At 33.3% G+C, this 14,858-nt stretch overlaps 1 protein-coding gene across 5 annotated transcripts in view; it reads right to left on the reverse strand.

Annotated features, from left to right (window-relative positions):
• LOC106662419 (serine/threonine-protein kinase tousled-like 2) overlaps positions 1–14,858 on the reverse strand; it is a 174,967-nt gene that overhangs the window by 150,111 nt on the left and 9,998 nt on the right. For 4 of the 5 annotated variants that reach the window (XM_014386495.2, XM_014386502.2, XM_014386493.2 and 1 more), the window contains exon 2: positions 10,316–10,385. In XM_014386495.2, the coding sequence (XP_014241981.1) occupies positions 10,316–10,346 (31 nt within the window). In that variant the 5' untranslated portion in view covers positions 10,347–10,385. Of the gene's footprint in view, positions 1–5,077; positions 5,261–10,315; positions 10,386–14,858 lie in introns of those variants that run through there. The other variant, XM_014386497.2, reaches the window with a different exon arrangement.

Here is a 14,858-nt window from a genome sequence, read left to right on the forward strand (position 1 = left end):
CTTATTTACCTTTACGGTATTAATTCTAGGATGCTTATTAACATTCTTAGAACAACTATTGGTTCTTCGTTGTAAAAAGTCTGTGTGAGCAAGAATGTCTGATCATGATGACATCCTCTTAATTGTCTTCGCAGTTGAGGTAAAGACTTCAATCTAGAAACGTATCAGCCTGCGCACTGATTTTGATTCCAGAAATCCATAACTTCAGACAAGGTTCGGTATGTTATAATGTGGAAGTCAGATGAAGTTAGTCCCTTTGTACCATTTATTGGAAAAGTTTTTTTAAACGCGTGACAATTAGTCCTGTACCTTGATCATCTCTGATTATCCTGATCCACCTATCCTCGTTGGTTCCGTCAAATCGTTGACTAAAACACTGCCGTACTTATCATTCATTCGCCTCATTTCTCAACTCACATGTCCTAAATATCTTCGAGCCAATGTCTACGCACAATACAACACTCCATCGGACCTCAAGATACCTCCTACTGCCATCTTTATCAAAGAGGTCTATGAGAAGCTCCACAATGTTAAACCATAGCAACACCCACGTGAGATAACCAGCTGCAAATGGACCTCCACCACGGAACGCCAGAAGGCTTAAAAAACACCCACAAAACTCAATGTAAAACTAATCCCAAAGCTAATTCAATTGCTAAATGCTATAAATGAAATGCTAGTGTAAATTCGAGCGTATATAATTCTAGTCAAACTCTGTACATTTCTAGAAATAATGAAGTTATTTTTTATAACAAATAATTCAAAAAAGGATATTGATAAAATTCCGTAATTAGTCTGATACAGTACAGTACGAAGCACAGGTAAACTATCTGTTGAAATACGCGAGGTGATGAACCTATTGTCACTTTATCAAATACACAACATCATGAATTACTTCCTGGCAACGATTAAATTGTAAATTTAAGTATGTTCACTGCTGTCATCGAAACAGATCGCTAAGTTTCCAACGTCCTGACAGACGTCTCTCAATTGTTTGTATTAGCAATATGTCATCTGTGACCCTGATAACTGTAATTAATTATTGTCATTACCGAAAATGTCTATTTTATAGTTAAATCTTCTGGTGTTCTTAAAATTTTGATGTTAACTCAATTCAATATGTAGTCGCCCCTATTTATTTTAATTGGTGCTCCTTGTATGACTTGAAATTAATTATGAAATTATTTACATCGAAAGTCTCATCTTTTATCGAACAAATAGTGATTAGGATCAGATTGACTGATAATTTTATTGATTAATTACTAATTATTTAACGGATGTAAGAACTTGCCAACATTAGGTTTATATTTTTCTTTTAATTGTAATTAACAAATTCTCATTTCCTGATAGACATTTATTTTGATGTTTTATAAATCAGCGACGAGCAGCCTTTCTTATTTGATTTAATAGTTTAAGTTTTCAATCAATTTAAACAAATGAATTTAAGAAGATAACATGTTTTGGTAATATAAAGAATAGAATGGGAAGAAGGCTGGGTTACATAAATAAGCATAGGGTAAAAATAGAAATGCACGCTATCCGATCCGATCAAAAATTATATCTGAACTTCGTAGACGATCAGGTAAAGTTTTTCAATTAAAAAACCTGGGGTAGCCACTAGTTTGGACAAATATTATTTATATACATATTTTTAATCGTGAATGATTCAAATGTGTTTTCCCTATAAGTTGTGATAAGTAAGATATTAAATGCGGGAAAAGGATTTCTTCTTGTAAAAGAAGGACGTTATAAAAATTTAAAAAAAAAACTACGAAAGGTTTATAACTAAACTATTAAATAAGTTGAACGCACAATCCAATTTACCGTTGGCGTGGGTGCGTGTTAGGTGTATATCGTGGATATGGATTCACATCCCGAAATAGCATTGTCGGAACGAACTAGTTTATCGATTTTTCTAATGACATTCCTCTCAAGACTTTCTTGGCCCACGGCGACAGGAAAATTACTCAGTCTAATAATAGGTGCGTGCAAGTGTTTCAGACGACAGGAGCTTAAGGTGTTTTTTGCAGGACGTGAATGCTTAGTTTGGGTCACAAGGCCAACATCATATTTTTTCACAAACACGACGGATTTTGGCGTTTTCTTTCAAATTTGTACTTTTTTTTTCTACTTGGCATAACAATTATGAATGATAGAAGTCAAATAAACAAATTAACAAATGACAGTTACATCTGAACACTCGCACTTTCCCACGAATACTATAATTGCACTACATGTCATATACACACAGGACGGATATAACAGTCAAATCTCTTTAAAAGATAATTATTGCTCCCAGTATGTCGTTTCCACGATCCCGAGTTCAAGCATCATCAGTTTGAAAGAGTTATAAACTCTTCTCCACAAGAATAGAGCGAACCCGCCCAAAAATGACTCAAAGAAAACAAATCTACAATACCAATATTGCCCTTTTATAATTCTTCATGCCACAAACTCGCGATAACAATAGATAAAATAATGAAAACCCACACCAATTTCAAACCTACATTCTGTATTAACAATTCTTTTGAATTGATAAACAGTTAAAGGACTCAAATTATTAGTTATTAATTTATTTACAAATTTCATTGTTAAAGAATGTATTAAATTAATAAAACAAAAGCTTATGGAGAACGCTATTAACAAATTTGTAAAAAAAAAAAATCATTTCGAAGAATGTAACAAGTCACCTAGATTCGATCTGGCAATTTTTTTAAATTTCAAACTTTTTATACAAATTTGAACAGTACCTACGAATTGATTTCGCCATGAATACTCGGAAAATGGCAACGTCGAAATATTCCCAGATTTTTAATGATAAAAGTTAAATGTTTTTTGGACTAGCCTTAAATTCAGTTTCGGTTCCTTTTTTATTACAGCGGTTATGAGTGTATGAATTATTGTAATTAGTTTTGAAAGAGTTACTAGTAATAAATCTGACAACTAAAAAACTGACTGATATGTATATGAATTTGGTTGTTACCGACCAATTTTGGTCTTCCTCTACTAGCTGTGTTGGTCTGTCAGACGCGTTTCGGCATTTCGCCATCTTCAGTGTTGGCCTAGTGTGAATAAAAATATAGGAAACGAACAAAGTACAGGGAACACTCGGCCCCACCCCAAAAGGAAATATATCACAATCATAATACTTTTGACTTTTATACAATAATTACAAAGAGATTTAATACAGGACCTCTATTTTAGTGCGACACCCACTTTTCTCGAAAACGATAGGTTATGGGAAAAAAGATTTTTACCAAAAACTTTAGCTTTTCCCAAGGACCTAAAACAAGTGGTCTAAACTTAATTACCAATAGAGTTTATACAGGATTGTTATTTTAGTGCGACACCCACTTTATTCGAAAACGATGGGTTCTCGGAAAAACGATTTAAAAAAAAAACTAGCTTTTTCCAAGGATCTAAAATAAGTAGTCTAAACTTTTTTTTTAATGTGACAATAATAGATAATATTGAGAGTTAAATTTATTTTATCAAATGAGACCTATCTAATTTTGTAACTTCGATTTGGAAATTTCTCATTAATCTTTAAGAAAGTAAATGTACTCGTTATTTCCAAATGTAGTATCTACATAGTTCTAAAAACTAAGGCGTTAAACCATATAGGATTATCTCGTTGAAGGGTTGCGAGAAACTGATTATGAACCATAGGATCACGTTTTTTTAGCATGCATGAAAATCTTATGGAGGAAATTCCCGATTTTTCCTATATTCTCTGGACCTATGAGTCCCAATTTACATAATTTAACGGCAGTTAAAATACAAAATGGGAGTAACAATGCCAGTAGACCTTACTACATTCAAGTACGAAATCCCCCCCTCCAAGTCTTTGAACTGAAATACCTCCATATCTAATATAATTGTTCTTTTGTGTCAATTTCATATTAAAAATCTAGTTTTTCGAAATATAGCAAAACTAGATCTCATTTGAAAAAATAAAATTGATAGTCAATTACCAATTACTGCGACATTTAGATACTTGATTTTTTGTTTGTTTTCAACCTTGTTTTTTAAACAACTAACTGTGAGTAAAAACTGTGTTTTTAAAAAACAACAAACTCACTCCACCATTTATTTTAATTGATTTAATTTATCATTACTTTTAGATCCTTGGGAAAATTTATGGAATTACCATTTAAACTTTTTTTCTATATCCCTTCGTTTTGAGAAAAGTTGGTGTCGCATTAAAATAGAGTCATTATGTATACCATTAAAACCTATTACATCGCTGATTAGTTGTTCGCTTGGAAGTCACTTTAAATTTATGTCACTGAGTAAATAGATGATTTTTCGAAATATAAAAATTCCATCGTTATGTTTATTATTTTTAGACTGTTTATACCTTCAATATAAACATCTTATTAAAAACTAATGCGTTTATTACATTTTCTACTTTTTTACCATCGCAATACAAAGATTCCTTTTAAATAATAATTTGCAGTTTTCTGGCAAGGGTCGTCGGCGGATGCAATGGTGGCGTGCGTTGGCACAACTCGTCACTGGTTCGAATTCGGCCCTGACTTTTTTTTTTTTTTTTTTCAAAAACACCGACACCCCCAAGGGTTCATATAACTTCGTAGATGAGAAGAAAAGGATTTCCGATATTATTCTGATACTCCAATGCAAATGTCATGGGCAGCGCTGAGATTTCTTCAAGAAGTCTGCGGAGTGATGAACCAGGTCTGTTCAATAAGACAAACACCGCCTACTGAAGATGGCGAGAGGCCATCTTCGTCTGGCAGGCCAATACAGGGAGGGAGGGAGGCAAACATTCGGTAACGACCAAATTACAAACCGCACAGAGAAATCTCGCAATATAAGTTCATTCCTAAAACCTTCCAAAGATAGAATGTTTAAATGATTTCAAACGCGCTTTATAAATAAAAAATTAAAAGTAAAATTCAATCTTTTAAAGAATTAACCATATAGTGATATAATTCCATATAGTATATTCGTGTAAGTATATTTAAAACATATGGTACAATTCGAAAACGGATTTTTGTTTTGTTTTTCTCTTTAAATTCAACTAAAATTAAGCAGTATTAGATTTAGATCTTACCTCGAGCCAATTCATGTGTACTTTCATGTTCCTTTCGCACGTCAGAAACTGCGGAAACGGTACAAATGGTATTCGGTGAGAATGTTAACGTTTATCTCTCGGTGCGTACGAGCGGAAACCAAGTCAAATTAACACGAATCGCGCGGCGGAATGTCTCTTGAAATCTTCTCAACATCGTTTCCCCTTTAAAAAGAAATGAAAACTATGGGAAATATAAAAAAACAAAACGCTAAAGCCTAGTGTATCTTAATACTTAGTCTTAAGTTTTTCTAATAAATCTATCGGAACTTAGACAAGAATTTAAATTACAAAAGAACTGTTTCAATGTTCACCTCGTTTAAATTTTTTCTTATTTTGCTTTTTGAAGGATTTCAACAACGGATTCTCGTGCCCGTTTAATTGTTATTACTATCAAACAGAATTTTGCCCAATCTTATATCAGCAAGACTTAACTTACGGGCTTTGTAAAAATAAAATCACCATTCAAAAGAAAAACAAATTTAAACAAATAGAACAATTTTCACTCTCTCGCATATCCACTTAAAACAAACTTATAAGTGGCTATCACAAACTGAGATTGATTCTATAATAAGCTTGACAAATTTACATTAACAGACTTAATTGACAGAATGAATTAAATGAAGAGAAACTGCACTTTTCAATAAATGCATATAAGAATGGTTTTAATGGTTTTTTTATCTGGGGCTTTTCATCCAGTTGAGCCATAACAGTACTGAATCATATGGAGAATGCGATGTATAAGGATATGGGTGAATCTCGAAACATCAGTAATGACAACAGCGTGGTTAATTTTGGACTTTTAATCCACAACCAATACGGTGGATCAAGAATGGATTGAGGTATGGGATTATGCTTTAAAGGGTGGAATACGTTTGTAAGCCCCTGGAACCTCGCCAACAAACTTCCAAGCGGAAAAATAAGCACACCCTTTTCTATTTTATCGATTAGACTGGCGGGCTTTGTGCGTAAAATCGAAACGGTCCTGGAAATGGTGTGGCCCTTAGGGAATCTGGCAATGTTGTGAACACTGGAGGGAAAAATGAATTCTCATCTAATCAATGATTGCCGGCCAAACCTTATTACGATGTAATAAAACCAAGACACGTTCAGAAATAAGCCGCAAAACTTATTTGTACCGCTTTGGGCAAATAGAAAGTAAAATTATTGATATTGAGCAATCACAGATGGTCTGTCGCGATTATCTGCATACACATGATTTCAAGCCGTCATTATGAACTCCTAATATAAAAATGAGATTACTAATAAACTATGAACGGAAAGAGACTGCGATTTGATAATACTAAAACCAAATTAAGCTTAAGATCGATATCTTAATAAAGATAAGCCATGAAAAATCGGACAAGAAATATTTCACGACCTTCATTTGTAAAAATTTAGTATGCAAATAAACCAATTACGCAATTTTAAAAGTTGGATCTCGACGCTAAATCCCACGAGCTCAAACCCAGCGCATAAACAATATGTAAGAGCATAGGAGGGGGATGAAATAATCTTATTTTTCAATCTGTGTTAGAAAGTAATCTCCTGTCGAGCTATCTTGACTACAAAGAGCAAGACTTAAAAACTAAGAGTCAATCCTACTAACAACGTTAAAAAAGTCATATTTGACGCACTAAATTGCTGATTAATTGAACAAAAACATGTAATAGATATTTTTTAGCTTAAATCAAAAAGGCAGAAAAGTTGTTTGACCTTGTCAATTGTTGAGAAGGAAGTGACTATGCTTGTTTTTAAATTTGCTCTTACGTAATAATTTGGATGTTGGTTGATGTATTATTACATCTGTTTTTATCATGATCGTCATAATTTTCAGAAAAAAATAGGGCTTGAATAATGAAAATTATACTTTCTCTATTTTCTCCCGCTTTTCTTCTTGAAAGATATTTTGATGTTTTAAATGATTACGCAGCACAAATCATAACTATCGTTAACAATGGCTTAGATAATCCATTTATCGAATACTGAATAAAACATAAAAGGAGTTTCACGGTAGTAAAGTTTTTTTTAAAATCTTGGTTATGTTTTTTTTTGTCCAAATCACCAAGGCCAAGATTCTACAGATAATACGATTTTTCACTCTTTGGTCTCAAACATCATTCAAATTTAGGCATGAGTGATGTTTAAATATTCACATAAGATGGATTTCCCGACCTGAACGGATAGGGTCGACGGCCGAAACCCTCAGAACCGAATGCCATTACATCTGAATCTGGGTTTTAAGGGCGAAAAAATACACTTAATTCCGATATTGTAAGCGTACCTACTGAATACCTAAAAGTACTTGTATTTCATGTTGATGATTTTGAGTGGGGTCAAATTTTTCGTGAAAAATGTACCTACTGAAAAAAATGTATATGTAAATGAATATGGTAGACATTGTACACATGTTCCGTAAGTTGTGAGTGAATAAAATCTAATGTACGTTTTTTCGTTTAACTCGTCGTATATTGGTAACTATAAATTTTTTTCTAATTTTACATTTTACAACCAAAAATTTCTAGTATACATTTTTAACGTGATGTTAATACACCCTATAGAGGGTGTGCTTTTGAAATGGCCCGGCTGAATTTCTCTTGTACCCATATACAACTTTACGTACGTTTAATATTTTTTAGTCTAGTTTCAAATTTTTACCTTTTTTGGAGAAAAATTATACAGGGTACCTAAGGTCCAGTTCAACTTCAAAATTTCAAATTCGACTCTATATATCCTGACACATAATTTTAACGGATTTTTACGCTGAAAACAATGGTGCAATCGGAGTTTAAATTGGTCAAAAAATGACAAAGCTATGGCAAAAAGAAACCGGCAGCGTAATTTCGATGAGGAGATGAATATTTTACTGTATAATCGCGAAAAACTGAATTCTTTTTTCCGAAATGTTCGAAGAGTTTTATGTTTGTCAAAAAATAAAACTAGAGATGTACTCCGGGCATACAATTTTAAGTCGTATCACTCTCTTCTGATCCAGGGACTTCCGGACTCTGTTTATGACAGACTCTAACGTTCCTTACACACATATCGATTTGGGAGCGTGAAGGAAACGTTCTTACATACATCCTATGGACTGATGAATCCAAGTCTCTAATGTCATACTAAACCGATGGAATTTTCTAACGTGCGCAGAGGAAAATCTGAGAATTTCGTAATCTTGTCATCATCAGGTGGTTCACAGTATCAACGTTTGGTTGTATTGTGTTAGGGTAGTTTTTGAAATTTTGAAGTTGAACTGGGCCTGAGGTAGCCTGTATAATTTTAAAAAAGGTAAAAATTTGAAACTAGACTAAAAAATATTACATACTTTTTTTTTTGATAGCCACATTTGGTTCAAGAAAAATTCAGCCGGGTCTTAAAAAAGATACCCTGTATACCTACAAATGTTATAGCCACGTTAGCGGCTCTGGGTTGGAATCCTAGCATAGCACTTGCCTTTAGTAGGACTATGCCAGATATAAGAATTGTGCTAGGGTGCTGAAGCGAATCTTTGGGGGGGGTTCCCTACTCCGATTTTTAAAGGAAACTGGGTTAATTCTATATAAATAGGTCTTTTGTTTATTGCAGTTAATTCTATTGTTATATTATACTAAAACGTTTTAATTGTTTCGTGAGAATGTCATTATATGCGTGAATGTGTGTGAAGTACAAGAAGAGTGACGATGGCCGAATATCATGTACCCTAACGACCTTTAATCAGACTAGGTATTGGAAGTATAGTTGTTTATGTGTGTGATGATGGGTGATAGAGAATATTTTCACTTGAGCGAATGTATGTAAATATGGGGGAACGTATTTAAAAAGTGAGTGGTAGGGTGAGTCTGTTTAGGTGCGTTGGGGGCTGAAATTAGGCTGAGTGAGTAAAAGTGTCAAGTACGGATAAGACCAACGGCTGACCCAGGTTCACCAAAACATGTAAGTCCTCGCGGCTTGTCACGAAGCCGTAATTTCGGTTTGCACAAGTGCAGTATGTTCACAAGTGCATATATGGGCAGAATCGTGTCTGTACGAATAAAACCCACTGACATGAAAAAGATATTGTAAAATCGTTTCATCCCTAATGTGCAAATGTATGGGTGTGATTGTATATATGTTACGTAAATTGTGAGTACATCCAATCTATTTAAAAATATACCTTTTTTTGTTAAACTCTTCGTTTATAGGTCAATATAAAATTTTTCTTCATTTCAAATTTCAACCAAAAATGGCTAGTGTATATTTTTCACATGAAGTTAGATACACCCTACAAATGGAAATACCTACAAATAAATAATAGCCTTGGTAGCGGTTCTGGGTTCGAATCTCGTGATAACGACTTTTCAAATGAGAATGGTTTGAAAAAATATTGCTAAATAGACCTTGATTATTTGGAGATCATGAGATGCGGTCTGGTGAGACGTAGGTTTTTGAAAAACATTTTCTTTATCGTGCCAACGTTTCGATCTTCAACAATGTTTGTAAATCCCAAGCGCTGAAGATAATCTCAATAAAGATCGAAACGTTGGCACGATAAAGAAAATGTTTTTCTAAAACCTACGTCACACCAGACCGCAACTCACGATCTCCGAATAATTGCAAAATGGTTTGACTCCCCTCGTCAGCGACGTAAAACTGGTAAGTTGGACGACAAGCCCTCCTGTACAACAGGGATTACTGTAACTTTAATTTACATACAAATATATATGCGATTTTCGACTTTCAAAACAATAAACACCGAGTAATATTTCTGAAAATAATTGTTACAATGTTCATAACATGCCGATTTTGACCATATTGCTCTGTAATTTTAAAAATCCTTAATTGGAAGTGGGTTGCTCTGGCATAATAGGTAAAACATCAATTAGCAAAGTTTTTTGAAGTTTGCGAAATATTTTTGAACAATATTTCTACCCACTGTAAAGTTTAGTTTTGCAACTAGTTCTACACACTACCTGCGACGTAAAACTGTCAACCATGCAGGTACAGGTAGTACTTAGCACTTCGAGCTTATTCACAATAACATTAGTTTAAAGCTCAGATTTTTTCCAAATGGAAAAAATCGTTATATACTATTTTCAGAGGAAAATGGTAAGAAAAGGTTTTTCCAACAAAATTTGTTTCAAGCACACCCACAGCTTCAAATCAAAACAAGATAATGACTCTTTTTTATTTATTTTTTAATATATTCATTTGTTATATGAAGTTTTATATCAAGACACTTACCGCCTCTAGACAGCCATCTTTCATCTGTCATTCCGGCGGCACGAGTTGGCAAACCCCCATCTGAAGCCTCCTGCAAAGAAAGATATACATTAGTCAAGTCTATAAAAAATGTAAATAGTACTATGTTAAGAACTATGTTGATTCTATTCTTATGAATTGTAACTTTGATTTTGAACTCCCTATCCCGTTATTAACTTCTTCTGTAGGAGAATATGACCGCATCACCACATTTACCGTTGATTTAATTTTTTACTTTTAAATTAAGGTCAGAAAGCAACGTCTGAGTCTGCAATTAACAGTTCTGGTCCAATCCGATCAACACAGGTCGGTTATCTCGCGACTGTATAATTTTGCACCGAAAAGCAGGAAAATGATAGAAAAAACCTAAACATTAAAGAATCGCGCTTTCTTCGTCTATCGGCGATCCTTTTTTGGTCGTTATTTGTCACTTATGACGAAACGTTAATAAATAAACAACTGGCGTCATGCGAGTCAAAGGATAGACGGTTTTGAACGTACAGGTAACAGACGAAAATATAAAACAAATTAAGTTGATTTATCATGCTGCATGTACTAAAAAGGCTACTGAATCACACACATGATACCAAAAATATGTATATTTATAAAAGTTAAAAATAAAAGTCTTGAAAATTAATTTTCTAAAGCTATAAATAATCTAATCGATTTATGCCACGCCCACATTTTTATTTCATTTCGTTACCAATCAATTTAGAAACACAAAAATGAAAACAGATTGATGGAAAAAATGAACATCTAACTCAACAATTTATATTAAAATTTCTCCTTTACAAAAGTTGAAATATATGAAATTTACTTTGGTTTACAATAACTGACATTTCATAGCATATAACATTTTGCGCGAGGTTTCATGTAATTTTTAGTAAATTGATTTTTAACTTTTGATATGTACTATGTTACACAATGGACTTATATATGTAGTATAATATATGTTGGTGACATCGGTGCAAACGCTCGATGCTTCATTTTAGAAGGACTATTTTTAATTTCGGCCAGGACAATGATTTGATGGTGTGTAACAAAAGTTGATTGTCCATAGGATTTCACGGTGTTCTTTTTGTTTCTTCCGCATCCTCTGTAAAGCAATCTCTGAAAAGGTTTGTGACCTTTGGTTTAAAAAGCGATCCAATCCTAGCCCCTTAGAAGCAGAAATAGTTTTAAAAGGCACATTCCGAAAAACACACTGGAGGCTTACTACGGTTATTTTTAGGGCCTAACCTTTTCCTACCGTGTCATTCCCTACGAAACGGTCGATCGTTTGTCAGTACGTGCACGACTGTTTTAATTTCAAGATTGACAAAAATTAACTCCACAATTTCCTTAGCTAAATTTAAAAAAAAGTATTACATATGTTGTTAAGTTGTGTTAGCGGATCGATGAACAAGAGTCAGCAGTTCGACTCTGATCAATCCAGGTCTGTCCTCTCCCCATTTGTCAGACATATAACGGCTTTTGCCATTTTCTTTCCAAGCCAGGCCGTATTTGTTATGAGCAACTCAACGAAAAACAGCAAAGAGCGAGCAGAGTAGAGAGTTCAAAAATGATTAAACATCTTTCTTAACCGTACGAAGTTAATTTAAGTATCTTTAATAATCAGTCAAATATATAATACAAAATAAATATGTAATATTTAGTGACCGTTAGTTAATGATTATTCGGAGATCGTGAGATGCGGTCTGGTGTGACGTAGGTTTTAGAAGAACATTTTCTTTATCGTGCCAAGGTTTCGATCTTTATTGAGATCATTTTCAGGGTTCAAAGTGTTTGTTTTCCCTGAAGATGATCTCAATAAAGATCGAAACGTTGGCGCCTTAAATAATGTTTTTCAAAAACCTACGTCACACCAGACCGCACCTCACGATCTCCGAATAATTATACAAATAAATATTATATCGACTTTTGATATAAATACAAGAAGAATTCAATTTTCTTTAGAAAGTCACAAAGAAACAAAAAAAAATTAATATGAGAACTTTATCTTGTGCGTTTTGTCTTATATTTATTTCCTGCAAGTACACGACGATTAACATTTCCTATTTTCTTGTTCTTTTAGTGAAGGGGTTATATAATAATTTGATGGGGGGGGAAATATTCCAGACATCCATGTGAAATCTGCTTAACCAGCAAAGAAAAATACTGGATATTCCTACCTATGAATTGTCACAAAATTACGATTTACACTGAATTCTTATTGAATAATAGGTAATAAACTCAAGGTTATAGCATATTTCAGGGAAAAATGAAATACATATTGAAAAATTAGTCACGGAATTACTTAATTTTTCTATATTAAAGCCATCTGTACGCCTTTTCCCCTATAAATTCGCTAAGGTATGGAGCAACTGTTAAGCAAATATCTTTTCACTTTTTCCCCCCCACACAATATAAAAAGGTAATTTAATTGTCGAAATAAAATCTAAATGTATCTTTAGGCATGGGTAGATATGCTAGTCCAAGTAATTGTTCCTTGGCTGCAATACTGGCTTAGATTGAGAAAAAATGGAGACTCTCGTAATTTCCGCCGTCCCACACATATGAGTCATTGACACAGAACATAATAGCTTATTAAATATTTTGTCAGCATAAGACAGAACCATAGAAGGACCTGGAAGGTGAAGAAATACCTCCACAGACTCTCAACACACACATTTCTTGAGAATTTAAAGTGTTACATGCTGCACTATAAGAAAAAAAATTGACTTACAAGGGATTAAATTAACAAACACGGATGTGGGAAGATCGATTTTAATGATACCTTTGCGGTTATATGATGTCAAAAATATTTGAAGAGTGTCCGAACTTTCTTGCAAATGGGGTCCTAGGGGTCTAGAAAAAAAATGTTTTAAATACTTTTTTCATGTAGTCTTCTACCTTTGTATTGCATGTATTATGCTCATATCTGACTATATTTTTACGTAATTGAAAAAAATAATAAGTAGAATCGTACACTTTCGTATAACTTTGCGACGACGTTCTGTCACAAATTATGTATTTCTATAACTACGATAACCATACTACTAGCTGCCAAGCATAATTTTGAGGACGAGACCGAACGACATAGGTTAAAATACCTTTTTTCGCCCCCAAAAAACCCTGAATACAAATTTTTGGGACATAAAAAGAATTTTTTCCTCAAATTTCCAATGCCTTTTTTTTCGAAAATCACAAAAATAGTGATAACTTTAAAATAAATCCCATGAAACATGAAGAAATTTTACAGGGATTTAGAACCCTATAAACTGCATGTAGTGGCATAAATTTGCCTTTAAATTTTAAAATATACATTATAATTACAGATCAAAACTAAAACGCTTCAAGAGTTTTTGTTGAGTTCAACCTTATTTTTCACGAATAGTCTGCATCTCGGTATGGTATGGATGAAAAACAAATCCAATTGTTACCTGCCAAGCTTTCCACTTATTTTATGGTCATCGTCACGTTAAAACAATCTTAAAAATGTCTACAAATTGACATAATTAAGTTTTTAATAGATGGTTTCAATTTTCTTTGAAGATCGGCTCAGACTTAATATTGTCAAGGACTATCGATATTTTGGTAACGACCAAATTTCGGGGCCATTACCCTGCAGACAACATGGAGAAATCTCCCTAAGGTGTATTGGTTATACACTGAAGATTTCATTACAACTTCCAGAATGAATTAATTTTATTTGTCCATAAATAGTAAATTAAATCATTTCTTAACAATTAGCCAATTACTGTGATGTATTTAAAATGCTAATATTATACAAATATAGGCTTTAAAGAACTTTTTGTTTATTCTTTAATGGCTTTACTCTCAGTTCATTTAGATAAAGCTCTAACTCTCGTAGGATTGAACTAATTTTTAACATAAATTGAACTTATTCCTTTTATAATTATTAATTATTTATCAAAGATTTATTTCAACCAGGTATACAATAGGAATCCAAGATTGCAAGAGAAATCAGTCATTTGTCAACTGATCGAACGAAATATTAAAACTATCATGTAAGTATAATTACATAGGAATAAAATATTTTATTATCATATAAAATTGTGTTTAATCTCTATTAGAACTTGAGCATTTAAAATAGTTTAGCAGAAATTCACACCCGAGGAAAATGAAAAATTTTATTCGACTGCACAACAACGACAATTTTAATAAAGCTCTCAGATATACAGTTGGCCTACTGAGCTTTCGTAGATATAACACCTTCTAATTAGTTATCTGTTAGACTGAATATATTACGACCAGGTACTATATCAATCAACCTTAGAGAGCAGCATTGGAGTGGGTGTTCACCACGGGCACGTGGTGGGTCTTACACTATTTAACATTCTTTACATACTGCACTAAAGACATCAACTCGTCTTCGTACTTGCATTGTTCGCTGATGAGGCTGCGCTTGTACTAGCCTCTATAGAATTATTACCACATCTAATGAAAAACAGTAGAAAAATGTTTCAAATACAACCAAAAATATAGAAAGGCAGGACAACAGGACCTACTTTGTTGAAAACCA

Source organism: Cimex lectularius, unplaced genomic scaffold (assembly GCF_000648675.2).
Source record: "Cimex lectularius strain Harlan isolate CLEC.00 unplaced genomic scaffold, Clec_2.1 scaffold33, whole genome shotgun sequence".
Classification (NCBI taxonomy): Eukaryota; Metazoa; Arthropoda; class Insecta; order Hemiptera; family Cimicidae; genus Cimex; species Cimex lectularius.